Source organism: Olea europaea, chromosome 1, assembly GCF_002742605.1.
Source record: "Olea europaea var. sylvestris chromosome 1, O_europaea_v1, whole genome shotgun sequence".
Classification (NCBI taxonomy): domain Eukaryota; kingdom Viridiplantae; phylum Streptophyta; class Magnoliopsida; order Lamiales; family Oleaceae; genus Olea; species Olea europaea.
In genome coordinates, this window is record NC_036237.1 from 15027740 (window position 1) to 15046936 (window position 19197).

A 19197-nucleotide genomic window follows, 5' to 3' on the forward strand; every position below is an offset into this window, starting at 1 on the left:
CAGATGCTAGTCAATTCTGGCACTCAAGAGAGAGAAATTTAAGCGCAATCATAATATTAAAACGTCATAGATTTTATAAATTTCAAAAGAAAGTGTAGAATCATGAAGCTTACTCCATAAAAAAAACCATGAACTAGATAAATTCTTGATTTTAATTTGAAATAGAGATATTGAAATTAAAAGCTAGGATTAATTCCTAGTCGGCACTCGAGAGAGAGGATAAAAATTCAATTGAGCTCTTGCTTATAAACTTTAAAAAAATGATTAGAAATAATTATATAATTGAGAATCATATTTGCTAGCTAGATAAAATTACAACCCTAGGCTTTTTCATCTTGATTATTCTACTAATCTGCAATTAATTGTTTAGTTTGTCACCTCGTTCATCTTATTAACTGATTTAAAACCACTGATTCCAAATTTCATTCATCTAAATAAAATAAAAGCCACACAATTATAGTACTTAGTATAAAATTAAATTACAATCCATGTGATTCGACATCCTAACTCCATTCATATGTTACAAAACTTGTCGTTGTACACTTGCGGAATAAATCACGTTGTATATAACACATGACGGTATTGCATTAACTCATACAATGCTCCATCTTTATGGTCTCCTTCTCTTATCTCTCTCTTCTTCTTCTTTTTTAATTAGTCAAGTTGCAACCTGTATCCTCACTAGTTGGTATGCAAGCTCATAATAATTACATCGGACTTATAGGTCCAAAATAAGTAAGAGCTCGCAATCCTATAAAACAACAAGAACAAAGCTAACTATTCAACCAAGGGTGGACATATACATTTTGAGTTAGTGGGTACAATTAAACTTAAGAAAAAAGTTGTAAGAAATTTTACATTTGAAAATTCACATTCAAAAAAAAAAAATCATACCCCATGTAATTTTACATCTGAAAAATTTACATGGAGTATGACTTTTTCGGATGTAAAATTTCGAAATTGATGCTTATTCCATTTAAAATTTCTTAATAAAATGATGTAAAATATATTAAGAAATTTGTATCGCAAAAATAATAATAATTGATTTTTTTCAAAGAAAAGACAAGTTAAACCCCCTCTTTTTAAAACACATGTTTGACGCATCTTTAACTATTTTCGATGTCTGTTTGGATCATTCGATATGTCTATTATATAGTTCTTAAAATGATTTCGAGGTAACATATGCAATTTGTGGATTTGGCTAGCGTATGATCTCGGAGAATTTTTAAAGTTAGAACGTTATCGAAATGTTTGAAATATTAGTTTGAAATGACCTACTTTAATAAGTCGTAATATTTGCTACCCTTGGTCATTTTGCACGGCATTATAGACGTAGAAAATTAGGCCTTGAGGATTTTGAAATGGTATTAAGAATGCAATGTTTCGACATTGTTTGGCATCCCATAATGACTTTAAAAATTGAGACAAAAAACATGGGGAAAAATGGCCCCAGAGTTGGAGGCTTATGTGACCTCCCACACCCAACTCTACGTCGGTCCCTGTATTCAATACATTCATATGATTGAGTCCATAATCATTCATTAAAGAAATATTCATCAAATAAATGTATTCCTATATAATATCTAATATTATATGTAAGCAAGTTTCAAGATTCTAGCAATTAAGGTGGTCTAAACTAATCTAGACAAATGAATCAGAACATTAAATAATTAATTAATTAATCAGCTGTAAGTCTAAAAGACTGTTTCCAAGGTCACTTTTTTTCCTTTGTTCATTTGGCATTGTTACATTTGTTAGAGTCGTTGTAAGTAATTATTGTATTGTGCATAATGGGTTTTCCTTGTAATGTAGGACATTGTTAAGGAAAGTGAGCTTCTTAGGGATGATTTCAAGAATATAGAGGAAATGACAATTCAGCAGCTGAGATCGAAATTGAGGTTAATGTTTTGTTCTCCTGGCTAAAATGTATTTAATTTACTTTTCCACTATTATATGGTTGTTAGATTGTTCAAATGGGGCAGAAACTTTGAATTTTCTGCAACATGAATTCACTTTCTTTTTTTTTTCTTTTTTTTCTTTTTTTTTAATCATGGAGGTAATCTTGAGATTTTTACCCAAATGTAGACAACTCGGGTCCAGCAATCTGATATATAGTGATAAGAAATATACTTACAGAATGGTATTGAGATTGTCTGAAAAAACTATTTGTAATGTGTACTAATAAATAATTTGACCACCAATACCTAAGATGATTTCCTGCTCATGAAATTCATATCGCAATTCATTTTCATAAGCCTTACTGTTATTAGAATTTAGAAAACAAATAACTGGACACGTATGCTTATCGTCATAGATAAGATGGCCTGAAGCTGTTGTGGTTCCTGCTAAGATGGCTCTAGGATCTATTTAGGTTTAATATTGATATTTAGTATCTCTGCACCAATTGATTGCTTTAGTCCCACATTGGTTTCTTTTGTCGTATAGGACTGATGTCATGTTTATCTACTTGTGTGTTACTATTCAGCAATTTGCAGCAGCATGCCTTGATCTTTTCCTATGGAAGGTTTCCTGTCTTTATAAAACACCAAAATTTGACGAAATTAAATTTGATAATATTTTCTATGTGCACCTTTTGATGGAGCTTTGTACTAGTGGACAGCTTCTCTATCGAATTGAGAAGCTGGAGAGATTTTCCAAGCATAAGGCACGGGTTATTTTTTAGACAATTAATGGAAGTGGTCATGTATTTTCATGATATGGTATTATCCCCAGAAACTTGAAACCAAAAAATATCCTGTCTTCAACCTCTCGTATCAAATTAACAGATATTGGTATTGCAATATACATAAAACCTGGGAAGCACGTTATTTTTCTTCTATCATTTCTTATTTTCAATTTTAGGATTCTGGCAGTTTTAGCAAGTTCATTTCCATTAGCCAATTAAAATTGCTAATTCTACTTTGTAATAGAGTTGTTAGTTCTACAGCTCTTGGAGAGAGTTCCATAGCAATCCCCTCATTTACCTAGCTAGCCGATGGACCCTCCGATAGTCCGGACAAGCACCTTTTTGGTTGGTTACTTTTTTATCTAGAATGACAGTTTGTCTTTACAGATGGATTCATAACTATTATTTTTGTATTTCATGAAGTAATGATGGTGCTCAGATGATATGTTATACATTTCAACTCCTAAAATTACACGTAGAAGAGAAGCTTAACAAAATTTAGCTTCTGCAATCAACTGTCGAGATAAGTGGATCAATTGTCAAGAATTTCAGAGCCCAACTGTTGAGAACGATAGTTCATCTCGACAGATGATTTCATTACTACCAGAATTGACATTTATATTTCACATTCATATTGATTTTCCAAGACATGAGGGTCAAGTTATGACAAACATGATATGCATTATACTTATAGCTTCAAATAGCACCACTATTCATATACTAAGTCATAAATTTAATATGTAAATGCAAAGACATTTTCAAGAATGAAAAATAGAATGATCAAACACTAAAACAACATTCAAATAACCGTGATTAATCATATAAAGACACACTTAACCGAGTTTATTTGTGCATGTTGACAAGAATATACCCAGTTCAATCTTGGCTCATTTCACAAACTAAAAAATTAAACACAAACTCAATTTGCCCAATAATGACCAATAACTATTATTTATATGAAAGAAAAGTAAAAAACATAATTATAAAAATAAATTCATAGATAACTTACATAAATCATATTATTAATATTTTCATAGAACTAGAAAAGTAGAGAACAAAAATTGAAAAAAAAAAATGAGACATATTGTACCAATCTAGGTCAAAAATTGTGAAGAATAAAAAAAAATACCCCTAAATTTAAAAAATTAGAAGAGAAGAGAGCAACAAATGCAAAAGGAAAGAAAAAAACCCCCTCAAGAGGTTAATGGTGATCTTCCTCGGCTTCGACATCAAGCCTGGACAAAATGGAGGATTTTAGCGTTGCTTGCGGCCTTGAGTGAGAGGAAATGAAACTAAGTCGTTTAGATTTAGGGAATGAGAGAGAGGAGAAAATTTTTACTTTTTTAGAGAATGAAAGGATTCTTTTGTGTGTGTGTGTGTGTGTGTAGTGAATTGAGAGCATTTGATGTGATATTTAAAAAAAAAAATTGTACTATTTTTTCATCTAGTCAAATCAATTTTTAATGAAAGATATGTAGGGTATTTGAATTATTTAGAGGGGCAAAAATGTTCAAAATTAACAATCTCCCAAAAATTTTTAAAAAGTGACATTTTTGTAAATGTAAAATCAAAAATTGACTATTTTAGTAATTTTCACTATTTTTAATGGCCATCTGAGGAAGTACTTTTATGCTGTTCTGACATCGCACAACGGGAATGGCATAATTAGTAACATAATTACAGGTGGAGGGAAAGCTTGGGGATCACCTGTATAATTAACCCCTGAAAATACCAAACCGTCTTATCTTAACTCCCAAATGCGCACTCTAACAGATCTGGCCATGTTCAGCTAAAGTGAGCTAAGATCTGCTTAAGGTAGCTATTCTCTACAAATATCATTCCGGGGAACTCGCCAGGACCATTCATCCAAGGCCTAAGGCCACACTTCATTTTCCATAGACGATACTCGTCACTCGTCACTCGAGAGACATTATTTTCTGTAGGGATTAGGGAAAGCAACTCCCTGCCATACAGAGAGAACAGATATGGGAAGCACAAGTACCTTAATCTACACACCGAAATTCAACAATAACACCCACTACTGCTTCAAATGCTTAAGCCCACTTCCAGTTCCAGTTCCCGTATTTTCTTTTCACGTCAATTGCAGGAAATCCAAGTTTTTGAGCTTGTCAAACAGAAAAAGGTTCAAGAAATTTAGCACCACTGTTTTCTCGGCCACGGAGAAGCAGCAAGAATTGAGTAGCGGCGGTTTAAATGGTGCTGGCCCAGCTGTTGAAGATAGGCCTGGTATGTGTAGTCTGATTGGATTTTTGTATTTACTTCTAATTAAATTTTAATGGTTTTTTTTTCTTTGGGTTTTTCTATGGATTCTCTATTTGAGAGTGTTCTTATTGGGTTTGATTAAATCAATTGGTTTCACTTGCTAATATTGAGCGAATTCTTGCAGTGCTTGCATTTCTCATTTATTGGTTAGAGCATATACTAAATAGACTTCCAACTTTTATTGTTCCTTGCTCAACGAATTCATGTTATCTTTTTAAGACATACGGTACTGATGGTATTGAGATTGAGAGTGGTCTTTTAGGATTTTCGTTTCAAAGGGAAGTAGTGTCAAAATCACAAAGGAATATGGTTACAATCGTACACAATGATGTTTAATTGAACCGAACTTCTTGAAATAAAGAAAAGAAGATTGTGACAGAATATCAGATAAATATTTCATCTAGTTTTAAGGGAGTAGAATACTGATTATTATTATTATTATTATTATTATTATTATTATTATTATTATTATTATTATTATGGGATTAAAATGGTCACTAGCCTTTTATATAGTTAGGAAGCAGCTATTCACCCGATGACCATGGCCTTTCCCACGTGTTGCAAATTTTGAATAGGAAGGTGGGAAAATTAGATGAAAGTTTATGATAAAGAGCACCTTCTTTCTCAAATATAAAAGAATTTTCTCTGTCTCCTATATTTGTTATCATGAAAGGTATTCTGCTGATGCATTATGTTACTTGTGATCTATTAGTAGTATTCCTTGGTTCTTAATGGCGAAAGAGAAGGATCTCTTTATTGTTATCATGGTCGGTAACAATAACATTAGAGACCACCACAGGTGTTGTGGTGTCGCATGATTAGATTTTCTTACAAATAAATCTTACCATATTTATAGGAACTCTTGAAAGGGATGTTAAATGATTCGTGAGAACTAAAATAAACATTGTCTTTTATATATGATTTCGTTGCATAAACTCCTAAATATCCGCTAGGTTCACATTTAGCAGACAAGCCAAAAATAAGACTAGTCATGCCATCCTGAGTCATGGTCTCCTACCATCCCGTGTTGCAAGAGTGAAGATGTTTGCATGGTGCAAAAATGATGTTATAGGTAGAGAAAATATTCTGTATTTCTCTATATATCTTACAACTTCATTACATCCAATTTATACTACACTAGAAGAAAAGAAAAGGAAAACATGATCTGCTAATTATGGAAATAAGTCACCCTACCAAATAACTCAAAATTACAATCTATAATTAATAAAATTTCCATTCTAGGTTTTCTACACTCCCCCTCAAGTTGAACCGTAGATGTTGATCACGTTCAACTTGCAGTTGAATCATCAAAGGTGTGTCGAGACAGCCCTTTAGTAAAGATATCCGCAGTTTGTTCTTTTATAGGGACATACGTCATACAAATAATCACATCGTCCACCTTTTCTTTGATAAAATGTCTGTCCACTTCTCCATGTTTAGTTATGTCATGTTGTACTGGGTTGAAAGAAATGTTAATGGCTGCTTTGTTATCATAATAATGTTTGATTGGAAATTCTATATCAACTTTCTGTTCTTCAAAAAGTTTCTTTAACCATAGACCTTTGCACATTCCTTGTGGAGTGGCTCTAAATTCAGTTTCAGCACTGCTTCTAGCCACAGCATTCTTTTTTTGCTTCTTGGAGGTACGTTTTAGACATCTGACGATTTTATATACCGCTTCTCGATGAGCCTCTTTGGGAGTGTGCATATGTTAACTAACCATATTTACTGCAAATGCAATGTCAAATCTGACGTGTGAGAGGTAGATTAAATTACCAACCAATTTTTGATATCTATCTGTTTCCACTGAGTTTCCTATATCTGTTGTTATTTTTCCTACCTCAATAGGTTTGTTGGTTTGTTTTCAACCTAACATACCAGTTTCACTCAAAATATCAAAAATGTGTTTTCATTGGGAAACACTAATACCCTTCTTTGATCTTACAATCTCCATTACCAAAAAATACCGCATTTGTCCCAGGTCTTTCATTTCAAATTCAGTAGCTAGACACTTCTTCAATCTTTCCATTTCGGCCATGTTGTCCCCGGTTAGGATTATATCATCAACATATACAATTATGATTGTTTTTGTCCCATTCAAGGTTGTTGAAAGGACATGGTGTGATCAGATTATCCTTGCTAGTATTTTTGAGTTTTCAAAACCTTTGCAAGTCTATCAAATCATGCCTTTGGTGACTGCTTGAGATCATACAAAGATTTCTTGAGTTTACACACTTGATCTTCATCATTCGTCTTGTTGAAGCCTAGAGGTATTATCATATAGACTTCTTTCAGTTCTCCATTCAGGAATGCATTCTTGATATGCAACTGTTGAAGGGGCTAGTCTAGATTCACTGCTAGGGACAAGAGAACACGAACTATATTTAATTTTGCCACCGGTGCAAATGATTCTGTGTAATCGATGCCATAGTTTTGTGTGTACCCTTTGGCAACTAGACGAGCTTTGTACCGTTCTATTGTTCCATCGGCCTTGGACCATTGAAGACCCATTTGTATCGTACAGGTCTACTCCCTTTCAGTAGGTTTACCATTTCCTAAGATTCATTTTTCTCTAGAGCTCTCATTTCCTCCATTATTGTCTCTCTCCATATTGGTGATTCCAAAGCCTCCTATGTATTTCTTGGAATTTCTGTTTTGTCAAGATTTGCCTTAAAAGCACGAAATCCAGTAGATAGAGCATTATAAAAAGTGAATTTTGAATTAGGATGGAAAGTACATGATCAAGTTTGTTTTCTGAGAGCAATAGGTATATCATTACCTGAAGATCTAGATTCAATGGAAGGGTTCTCATCAGGTCCAATCACCGATTCCGACTATCTTGGTGCCTCAAGTGTGGAAATCTCCTTATGCTTCGATTTAGGCTTTCTTGTATAAACTAGTATCTCCTTATCACTTTGTTTTTCAATATCTCCCCTTAAGTTCAAGTTTCATTCTGTATATGGCATATTAGAAGGTAGAGTGGCGAGTTTTGTATTTAGGTCATCAGGGGAAATTTCAAAATCTATGAATTCTCTTTTCAAGAACTGATCTTTACTCAAATTCTCCCCCGGAAGAGAAGGTTTTTGGAAGGTGTGTTCTCAAAGAATGTTACATCTAGGCTAACACCCTTTTTGTAGATGGTTCATAGCATCTGTAGTCTTTTTTAGTGGGTGAGTATCCAATGAACACACACTTGATTACACATGGTTCAAGTTTGTTACGATGATTGGAGTGAATGTTTACAAAGGCTACTAACAAACACTTTTAGAGGTAGATTTGAAGTAAGACGAGAAGTAGGGGAATGTTTTTGGAATCTTTGGATAGGTGTGTCGAAGGAGAAGGTACGACTTGGCATACGGTTGATGAGGTATGTAGATGTGAGAATTGTCTCACCCCAGAATGTTTTTGGCATGTTTGTAGTAAACATTAAGGCACGAGCAACTTTGAGTAGATGTCTATTTTTTCATTCAGCAATCCCATTTTATTGGGAGTGTTGACAGATGAACTTTGGTGAATTATTCCATGTCGTTTGCGGTAGTCTTGTAGATTGACATTGAAGTATTATGTGTCATTGTTAGTGCGTAGGACTTGAAGTTATGTTTGAAATTGGGTTTGAATCATTGAGTGAAAATTTATAAATATGGAGTGAACATCAGTTTTTTCTTTTAGTAGATATGCCAAACATACCCGAATGTGGTCGTCAATAAATGTGATAAACCATTTTATATGGCTGCAAATAGGATTTCAAGGTCCCATAAATTACCGTGAATCATGGCAAATGATTTGGATGATTTGTATGTGAAACTTGGGAAATTGAACGCTAATGTTTTGCAAATTTACAGCTTTCACATTGAAACTCACTTGTAGTTTTATTCAAGAAAATGGAGGGAAATACTTGTTTTAAGTATGGAAAACTAGGATGACCCATTCTATAGTGCCATAACAAAATTTCACTATCTCTAGAAGTAGATGCAGAATTACAACTTATAAGTTGACCTAGTTTACTCACATTAGCTTCTTCGAAGTAGTACAATCCTCACACTTTTTAGCACTGCCAATCGTCTTTCCCGATGAAAGGCCCTAAAAAATACAATAAGATGGGAAAAATTAGCAGAGCAATTGGAAGTTTTTGTTAATTGACTGATAGATAACAAGTTTCAGGATAAATTCGGAACATGAAGGACGGATTCTAGGGTTATGCTCTCAGATATTCGAATACTTCCTTTTCTTGCAATAGATGGGAGTGAGCCATCAGCAATTTTCACTTCAACATTTCCGCATAGGTTGAGTACGATAAGAATAGGTGGTACGAGTCCGTCGTGTGATCGGACGCACCGAAGTTAATAATCTATGGTGTTTAAACTTGTGACTTGTGCAAGGCTTTTAGAAAGTTACTTTTGTGGGCTAGCAAAGCAGAATGACTTATAGAGAAAGGCTGACCAGATGTTGGAAGACTAGAGAATGTCTGATAAAGTTACTCCATTTGTTTGGAATTGAATGCTCCGCTTGAAGTAGAATTTTTTTATCTCAGCTTGGTATCCCTGGCAATGTTTTGTCTTGGTTTCCAGTTGGTGGGCTTCCCGTGAATTTTCCAACATGTATCTTCTTTGTGTCCTGGCCTTCAACAATTCTCGCATCAAGGACGTTTGTCTTGGTGCTTTAGGCCTAGCCCATCAGATGACCCTTTAATTATGAGGGCTGAAATAGTAGGCTCATCAATTTTTAAAGATTCAGACGGCCCAAGCCCAATTTTAGAAGATGGTATATCTTGAGGCCCAACTCCAATTTTAAAACCCATTACAGCCGGCCCATATCTTTTAGACAACAGGGTCGACGTCTCCATTCCAGAAGGTCCACTTCAACATCATCTTCCTCCTGCTTTCCTCTCTTCTCACTTTGGAAAATACTTTGCGTGTCAAGGAGGCCATCGGCTGAGTATTCGCCCTACGAAGTCATCCAAGTCGCGACTAAGACCAGCTAAGAACTCGTAAACCCTTTCATTTTCAACTCGTTTTTTGTATATCACACTGTTGCCGAGACACTTCAATGTCTCTTTGAAATTCAAATCAAGTTCCTGCCAGAGAGAGGTCATCTCCATGGAATACTTCGTCACTTCCCTTTTTCACTGTTTTGCTTGCCACAAACAGGTCTTAATTTCAATATTTGAGAGCAGTGTTCCGAGTCGGAATACATCTCTTTTACTACATCCCATATGTCTTTTGTTGTAAGAAAAAATCGTTAGATTTTTCCAATAGTGGGTTTCATTGAATTTTCAAGCCAAGAGGTCATCATCGAGTTTTCTGAACTCCACTTCTTCAAGAGGACAGTTTCTATAGGTAGGTATCACCGATAATGTAACCAATCTTCCCTTTTCCGTCAATGATTAACTTTATTGACTGAGCCATTCTCGATAGTTCCTTCCATTTAGTTTTTCAACTGTGAGATGGAAGGAGTTATCGGGACTGTGTGGCTCCATTATTGAGGTGACCTTGGTTTCATCGTTTGATATTTCATTGGTCATCGACCCTTTACTGTTGATGAGGATATCCGCCATTGGTTGCACCCTGATACCATATAGACAGAAAATATTCCGTATTTCTCTATATATCTTACATCCAATTTATACTACACTAGAAGAAAGGAAAAGGAAAACACGATCTGCTAATTATGGAAATATATCACCCTACTAAATAACTCAAAAATTATAATCTATAATTAATACAATTTCCATTCTAGGTTTTCTAAAGATGTATAGGATTTTGTTGCCACATTACACTAGCCTCCGACTTACAGCAAAAGTCAAGATTTAGAATTTCATTCAGCATATTATTGTGGTGTCTTTGGTATTGGGTACAATACTTCCAACAGCTGTTTTGAATTTAATTTTGTGGAAATTTGATTGAAGAAATTTACATGCGTAAATAGTCTGCAGCTTTTATTTGTAGACCCAAATTGATGAATCAGCAAAGTATGTTTTAGGAGCTTGAAGGGAGCCATGCATTTGTCCAGTGCCTCCGCAGCACCAAAAAACAAAAATAAAAAAATAGAGAAGAAACATAGGGCTTTTGTATTATATTTGTGTCCAACTTCTATGTGCTGATTTCCATCTGTCAAATGATATGTGGAGTTGGTAGCATGTTTATTGGTCAAACATCCATGCTGCATTGTTGAGCTCTTATAGTATCTTCTTTTTTTATGTTGGATCTTTTGAATTGTTAATTACTATTTTATTTTAGTTAAAGTACTATAACAAGTAGTCAAGATTCTAAAATACACGTGTTATGGCATCCTAGATTCTAGTGCTGGTGCAGGAGAAAGTATATTTCAAAATGATCGGCCAGATAATGGAGGAAATGCTATTTATGATTTCCTTTACCCTAGCCAAGAGCTCCTTCCAGACGATAAAGAAATGACCATATTTGATCATTTAGAGGAGTTGCGGCAAAGAATCTTTGTCTCAGTTTTGGCTGTTGGAGCTGCTATCATGGGATGTTTTGCTTTTTCCAAGGAACTCATTATGTTTCTCGAATCTCCAGTTAGAGAACAAGGTGTTCGTTTTTTACAACTAGCTCCTGGCGAGTTTTTCTTTACAACTCTAAAGGTTAACCTTATGCTCTATCCTTAATCTCTCCTTTCCATTCTTATCCACCATTACCAAGTAATGTTGGATTATTCACATACTGGGAAGTCTCGTGAAGTTCTCGTCACACACTTATGAACTTAAAAATTTTCAAATAAAAGGCAATTTTTCAAACAAAAGGCAATATAGATCATCCTAATCTAGTAAAGCTATTCAATTCAAAAATATCATATAATTTAGTTTTTCCTTATAATATAACTATTATAAGCTGTAAAATAGTAATGTGTGATAAATGGGCATTTTTTACAAACAAATATCAGTTTCACACAACTAGGTTTGTTATATGAAAATTCAAGTTTATTTCCCATCAAGAATGGTCAATTATTTCTGAACTTAAAGTTTAAGACCCCACTCATTTATGAAGAATGGTTTTCTTACTATTATTTATCATAAGAATTAAAAAAAAATTAAAAAATTAAAAAAAAAAATTTGTATCATTATTTTCTTTTTCTACATAAATCAAGCTACGTACATAGGATTCTGGACACAGTTTAAAGTGTCCTCATTCTTTTCAGTCTTGATAAGGAACATTTACCGTATTTATCAATTGCCCCTCTTAAGCTGGTTGCAGCTTGTATTTTCTTCTTCATTGAAGGAGTTCAGGTGGTTAGGCTTCTGATCTGAACTATATAACTCATAGATGTAACACAAAAACTAGTAACGGTCTCACATTTGATGCAGGTATCAGGATATTGTGGCCTTCTATTAGGAAGTCCTGTGATTCTTTATGAAATCATAGCCTTTGTTGTTCCTGGTTTAACAAAGGCAGAGAGAAGATTCCTGGGGCCTATTGTCTTTGGGTCGTCAATACTTTTTTATGCTGGCATCGTATTTTCTTACTATGTTCTGACTCCTGCGGCCTTGACATTCTTTGTCAGTTATGCTGAAGGGGTAGTTGAATCATTGTGGTCCATTGATCAGTACTTTGAGTTTGTCCTTGTGCTCATGTTTAGCACTGGATTGTCTTTCCAGGTAAAGTTTATTCTTTACACGTTTTTCCTTTCCACATGGATAACGTGTGTATTCTATTTTTGAACTGATCTTCCCTTCTGTCAGAAAAACTAGTTTACTTATATTATCCATTTCCTCGTGGAAGAGGTTTGGGTAAAAGTAATAGGGTGATTGCGAATTAAAAACCACCCTCCCCCTGATTACTTCATTTTGGTTCGACAGTTACCTACTAAGCTCATTATAGTTTTTGAAACCATGCCCACCTTTAGTGTAAGTTTGTTCAGCCCATGTTACGTGATTACTTAGCCTCCTTTTTGTTTGAATAAAAATTATATTTTTATTAGATTTTGGTAAAAGTTGATAAAATATGTTGTTGAAAAGTTGATAAAAGTTGTGGTGTCTTATTAAACGCTTGGTCGAAAGTGATTTTTTTAAAAAATAAGTTTTAAAAAATGGGGGCCAAATAGGGACTTAATTCATTTTCGTTGAATGATTTTTCTAGTCAGTTATTAATTTTCTGCTGTTAGCTTTAGCATTGATGGCACTGTTGTTTGTAAGTCAGAATTGAGTGATTTATTTAATGCAAAATAAACTCACCAGACCTACCAAAAACAGAATGGAAAATTTGACAAAATACGCCAAGGAATGAAATGCAAAGGATCGATGCAAGAGTTGATCTCTTTGTCTTAAGTCGAATTTGTCCTACACATGTGCCTATGGATTATGGCAATCAACTCTCAAGATATAATGATTGCCTTCTCGTGAGTCTTCAAAAGACAAAAACAACGAACTAAAAGATTGCTTTTGTACTCCTCTTTGAATGAAAATAAAACAAAAGTTTTAATGCAGAATTTCGATTAGGAAATGATTTCTATATGTTGTGCTATGATTGCATGAGATAGGAGTGAATGAAAACAACACCAAAGGGTCTTATTTATAAATGTAAAAGGGTTGCAAACCGGAGACAATCTAAATTCAACTTGTTTCATGAAAAGTTGCACAGGTTCACTGCCGCTCGCCTACCGCTCGAGCAGCGAGGACACGTATCATATTTAGCTTGGCCACTGGTGTAAATGTTTCTGTGTAGTGTATGCCATAGGTTTGTGTGTATCTTTTCACCACCAGACGAGCTTTGTATCTTTCTATGGTCCCATCAGACTTATATTTCACATTAAAAATTCGTTTTCACCCCCACGGGTCTTTTTCTTTTTGATAGGTCCATCACATCTCAAGTTTCATTTTTATGAAGGGCTTGCATTTCTTCCATCATCGCATTTCTCCAATGTGGAATATCCAAGGCTTCCTGAACATTTCTTGGAATTGCTGTACTGTCAATGTTAAATGTAAAAGTGAGAAATTTTGTAGATAAAGCATTATATGAAATGAATTTTGAGATGGGATGAAGGGTGTGACCAATGTTGTTTTTTGAGTGCGATGGGTAGATCGATATCAAGTGATTTGGACTCATCAGGATCTGGAGCTATCATCGGTTCAAACTCTCTTGGTGCTTCAAGTATGAGGTTATCTTTTGGCTTTGGCCTCCTAGAGTAAACTAATATCTCCTTATCCTTTGGTTTTTCTGCATCTCCACCTGAGTGTTCTACATGTGGCATGTTGAGGTTTGATAGTGTGATAGGATTTGAATTTGTGTTGGAGGTATGTTTAGAAGGAGAGAGATCAAAATCTATGAACCGATCTTCACTCAAATTCTCCCCATGAACAGAGGGCTTCTGAAAATAGGAGAATTTTTCGAAGAATGTGACATCAACACTGACGAAGACCTTCTTTGTAGGTGGGTCATAGCATTTGTAGCCCTTTTGAGTAGTTGAATATCCAATGAATACACATTTAATCGCACGAGGGTCAAGTTTATTTCGATTGTGGGAATGAATATGGACAAATGCAGTACAACCAAATACTCTTAAGGGGTAGATCAGAATACAAACGCGAGGTAGGAAAGATTTTATGGAATTTGTCAAGAGGTGATTCAAAGTCAAGTGTGCGGCTAGGCATTCTGTTGATAAGATAGGTAGAGGTTAAAATGGCTCTCCCCAGTGGTTTTTTGGCATATTGGTAATGAATATTAAGGCACGAGCAACTTCAAGTAGATGTCTATTTTTTCGTTCAGCAATCCCATCTTATTGGAGAGTGTCGACCCACGAACTCTGGTGTACTATTCCATGTTTTTGTAAATAGTCACGTAAGATGGAATTGAAGAATTCAGTGCCATTATCTGTGCGAAGAATTTGAATTTGGGTTTGGAATTGTGTTTGAATCATCGAGTGAAAGTTGATAAATACTGAGCGGATATCAATTTTTTTCTCTTCGCATGTAAGTCCAACAGACTCGAATATAGTCATCAATGAATGTAACGAACTACTTTGTATGGGTATGATTAGGGATTCGTAAAGGTCCCCATAAATTGCTGTGAATTATAGAGAATGGTTTAGATGGTTTGTACACGGATTTTGAGAAAGTACTACGTTTGTGTTTTGCTAGTTCACAAATTTCACATTGAAAATCAAATGAAGTTTTATTCAAAAAGATAGACGGAAGTACACGTTTAAGATATTGAATATTGGGATGACCCATTCTGTAATGCCACAATAAGATTTCACTATCCCTAGAGACATATATAGAATCACAAATTGCAATTTGACTTGGCTTACTCATATTTGCCTCCTCAAAGTAGTAGAGACCCTCATACTTTTTAGTACTGTCAATCGTCGTCCCCGATGATAAGTCTCGAAAGACACAAGAAGAAGGGAAAAATTTAGCTGAGCAATTTGAGGTTCGTGTAACTGACTAATGGATAGCAAGTTACAAGTTAAATTTGGAACATGAAGTACTGAGTTTAGTGTTATAGATTCAGATGATTGGATACTTCCTTTTCCTACCACAATTGAGAGTGACCCATCCGCAATTTTGACCTTAATATTGTCGGCACAAGTTGCGTATGATGAGAAAAGTTGGTGGAGCTAGTCATGTGATCTGACACTCTTGAATCAATAATCCTAGGAATTTTGTATTTCGAGGACGTAGTCAAGGCACTTAAGTGATTACTTTTGTGAGCTAATGAGCTTGAAGGGCCGTGTGTGGAAAGCTGACCTCAAGTTTGAAGACTGGATAAAATTTTATAAAGTTGTTCCAATTGTTCAGGATTAAATGCTCGCCCTGCAGTGGAATTATCTTTGAAATTTTCATTATGATCAATTGCTACTTGATAGCCTCGATTCCTGGTATTTTGCCTTGGCTTCCAATCAGCAGGTTTCCCATGTAAATCCCAGCATGTATCTTCCTTGTGTCCTGGTATTCGGCAGTGTTCACATCAAGGCCTCTCCCTTTGTTGTTTTGATCCAATTGAAACCGACCCATTTAATCCAGGCCCACTAGAGTCACTTGGCCCATTATATGATTTTTCAGCCCATCCACCTTTATTAATAAAATTAGGCCCATTCAGCCCAGTCACTGCCAACGGCCCATTACTAGCTTTGCCATTTCTTTTGAACCCAAGTCCATTCCTTTTTAGCAGCAGCGCCGATTCTACTGCATTGTCATCTTCGCCGGTCTTCATCATAATTTTTCGGCGATTTTCCTCCTTCGGACTTCTGCAAAGACTTCTCTCGTAGTTGGCAGTGGTCGCCTGCTCTCTTCAATCTTTCCATTTCGGCCATGTTGTCCCCGGTTAGGATTATATCATCAACATATACAATTATGATTGTTTTTGTCCCATTCAAGGTTGTTGAAAGGACATGGTGTGATCAGATTATCCTTGCTAGTATTTTTGAGTTTTCAAAACCTTTGCAAGTCTATCAAATCATGCCTTTGGTGACTGCTTGAGATCATACAAAGATTTCTTGAGTTTACACACTTGATCTTCATCATTCGTCTTGTTGAAGCCTAGAGGTATTATCATATAGACTTCTTTCAGTTCTCCATTCAGGAATGCATTCTTGATATGCAACTGTTGAAGGGGCTAGTCTAGATTCACTGCTAGGGACAAGAGAACACGAACTATATTTAATTTTGCCACCGGTGCAAATGATTCTGTGTAATCGATGCCATAGTTTTGTGTGTACCCTTTGGCAACTAGACGAGCTTTGTACCGTTCTATTGTTCCATCGGCCTTGGACCATTGAAGACCCATTTGTATCGTACAGGTCTACTCCCTTTCAGTAGGTTTACCATTTCCTAAGATTCATTTTTCTCTAGAGCTCTCATTTCCTCCATTATTGTCTCTCTCCATATTGGTGATTCCAAAGCCTCCTATGTATTTCTTGGAATTTCTGTTTTGTCAAGATTTGCCTTAAAAGCACGAAATCCAGTAGATAGAGCATTATAAAAAGTGAATTTTGAATTAGGATGGAAAGTACATGATCAAGTTTGTTTTCTGAGAGCAATAGGTATATCATTACCTGAAGATCTAGATTCAATGGAAGGGTTCTCATCAGGTCCAATCACCGATTCCGACTATCTTGGTGCCTCAAGTGTGGAAATCTCCTTATGCTTCGATTTAGGCTTTCTTGTATAAACTAGTATCTCCTTATCACTTTGTTTTTCAATATCTCCCCTTAAGTTCAAGTTTCATTCTGTATATGGCATATTAGAAGGTAGAGTGGCGAGTTTTGTATTTAGGTCATCAGGGGAAATTTCAAAATCTATGAATTCTCTTTTCAAGAACTGATCTTTACTCAAATTCTCCCCCGGAAGAGAAGGTTTTTGGAAGGTGTGTTCTCAAAGAATGTTACATCTAGGCTAACACCCTTTTTGTAGATGGTTCATAGCATCTGTAGTCTTTTTTAGTGGGTGAGTATCCAATGAACACACACTTGATTACACATGGTTCAAGTTTGTTACGATGATTGGAGTGAATGTTTACAAAGGCTACTAACAAACACTTTTAGAGGTAGATTTGAAGTAAGACGAGAAGTAGGGGAATGTTTTTGGAATCTTTGGATAGGTGTGTCGAAGGAGAAGGTACGACTTGGCATACGGTTGATGAGGTATGTAGATGTGAGAATTGTCTCACCCCAGAATGTTTTTGGCATGTTTGTAGTAAACATTAAGGCACGAGCAACTTTGAGTAGATGTCTATTTTTTCATTCAGCAATCCCATTTTATTGGGAGTGTTGACAGATGAACTTTGGTGAATTATTCCATGTCGTTTGCGGTAGTCTTGTAGATTGACATTGAAGTATTATGTGTCATTGTTAGTGCGTAGGACTTGAAGTTATGTTTGAAATTGGGTTTGAATCATTGAGTGAAAATTTATAAATATGGAGTGAACATCAGTTTTTTCTTTTAGTAGATATGCCAAACATACCCGAATGTGGTCGTCAATAAATGTGATAAACCATTTTATATGGCTGCAAATAGGATTTCAAGGTCCCATAAATTACCGTGAATCATGGCAAATGATTTGGATGATTTGTATGTGAAACTTGGGAAATTGAACGCTAATGTTTTGCAAATTTACAGCTTTCACATTGAAACTCACTTGTAGTTTTATTCAAGAAAATGGAGGGAAATACTTGTTTTAAGTATGGAAAACTAGGATGACCCATTCTATAGTGCCATAACAAAATTTCACTATCTCTAGAAGTAGATGCAGAATTACAACTTATAAGTTGACCTAGTTTACTCACATTAGCTTCTTCGAAGTAGTACAATCCTCACACTCTTTAGCACTGCCAATCGTCTTTCCCGATGAAAGGCCCTAAAAAACACAATAAGATGGGAAAAATTAGCAGAGCAATTGGAAGTTTTTGTTAATTGACTGATAGATAACAAGTTTCAGGATAAATTCAGAACATGAAGGACGGATTCTAGGGTTATGCTCTCAGATATTCGAATACTTCCTTTTCTTGCAATAGATGGGAGTGAGCCATCAGCAATTTTCACTTCAACATTTCCGCATAGGTTGAGTACGATAAGAATAGGTGGTACGAGTCCGTCGTGTGATCGGACGCACCGAAGTTAATAATCTATGGTGTTTAAACTTGTGACTTGTGCAAGGCTTTTAGAAAGTTACTTTTGTGGGCTAGCAAAGCAGAATGACTTATAGAGAAAGGCTGACCAGATGTTGGAAGACTAGAGAATGTCTGATAAAGTTACTCCATTTGTTTGGAATTGAATGCTCCGCTTGAAGTAGAATTTTTTTATCTCAGCTTGGTATCCCTGGCAATGTTTTGTCTTGGTTTCCAGTTGGTGGGCTTCCCGTGAATTTTCCAACATGTATCTTCTTTGTGTCCTGGCCTTCAACAATTCTCGCATCAAGGACGTTTGTCTTGGTGCTTTAGGCCTAGCCCATCAGATGACCCTTTAATTATGAGGGCTGAAATAGTAGGCTCATCAATTTTTAAAGATTCAGACGGCCCAAGCCCAATTTTAGAAGATGGTATATCTTGAGGCCCAACTCCAATTTTAAAACCCATTACAGCCGGCCCATATCTTTTAGACAACAGGGTCGACGTCTCCATTCCAGAAGGTCCACTTCAACATCGTCTTCCTCCTGCTTTCCTCTCTTCTCACTTTGGAAAATACTTTGCGTGTCGAGGAGGCCATCGGCTGAGTATTCGCCCTACGAAGTCATCCAAGTCGCGACTAAGACCAGCTAAGAACTCGTAAACCCTTTCAT

The 19197-nt window shown here is 35.6% G+C and overlaps 2 protein-coding genes across 2 annotated transcripts in view; both read left to right on the top strand.

The window, feature by feature from the left end:
* Window positions 1-4457: 4457 nt before the first annotated feature.
* On the top strand, window positions 4458-12806 carry LOC111395275 (sec-independent protein translocase protein TATC, chloroplastic-like). Its single transcript, XM_023021262.1, has 3 exons — window positions 4458-4933; window positions 11263-11570; window positions 12291-12806. The coding sequence occupies exons 1-3, from the start codon at window positions 4672-4674 to the stop codon at window positions 12642-12644; spliced, it is 924 nt and encodes a 307-aa protein (XP_022877030.1). The 5' UTR covers window positions 4458-4671; the 3' UTR covers window positions 12645-12806.
* A 5161-nt stretch (window positions 12807-17967) lies between these two features.
* The window catches only part of LOC111404782, a 2133-nt gene continuing 903 nt past the window's right edge, over window positions 17968-19197 (top strand). The window contains exons 1-2 of the mRNA XM_023033541.1: window positions 17968-18059; window positions 18765-18840. Of these exons, the coding sequence (XP_022889309.1) occupies window positions 17968-18059; window positions 18765-18840 (168 nt within the window). The remainder of the gene's footprint in view (window positions 18060-18764; window positions 18841-19197) is intronic.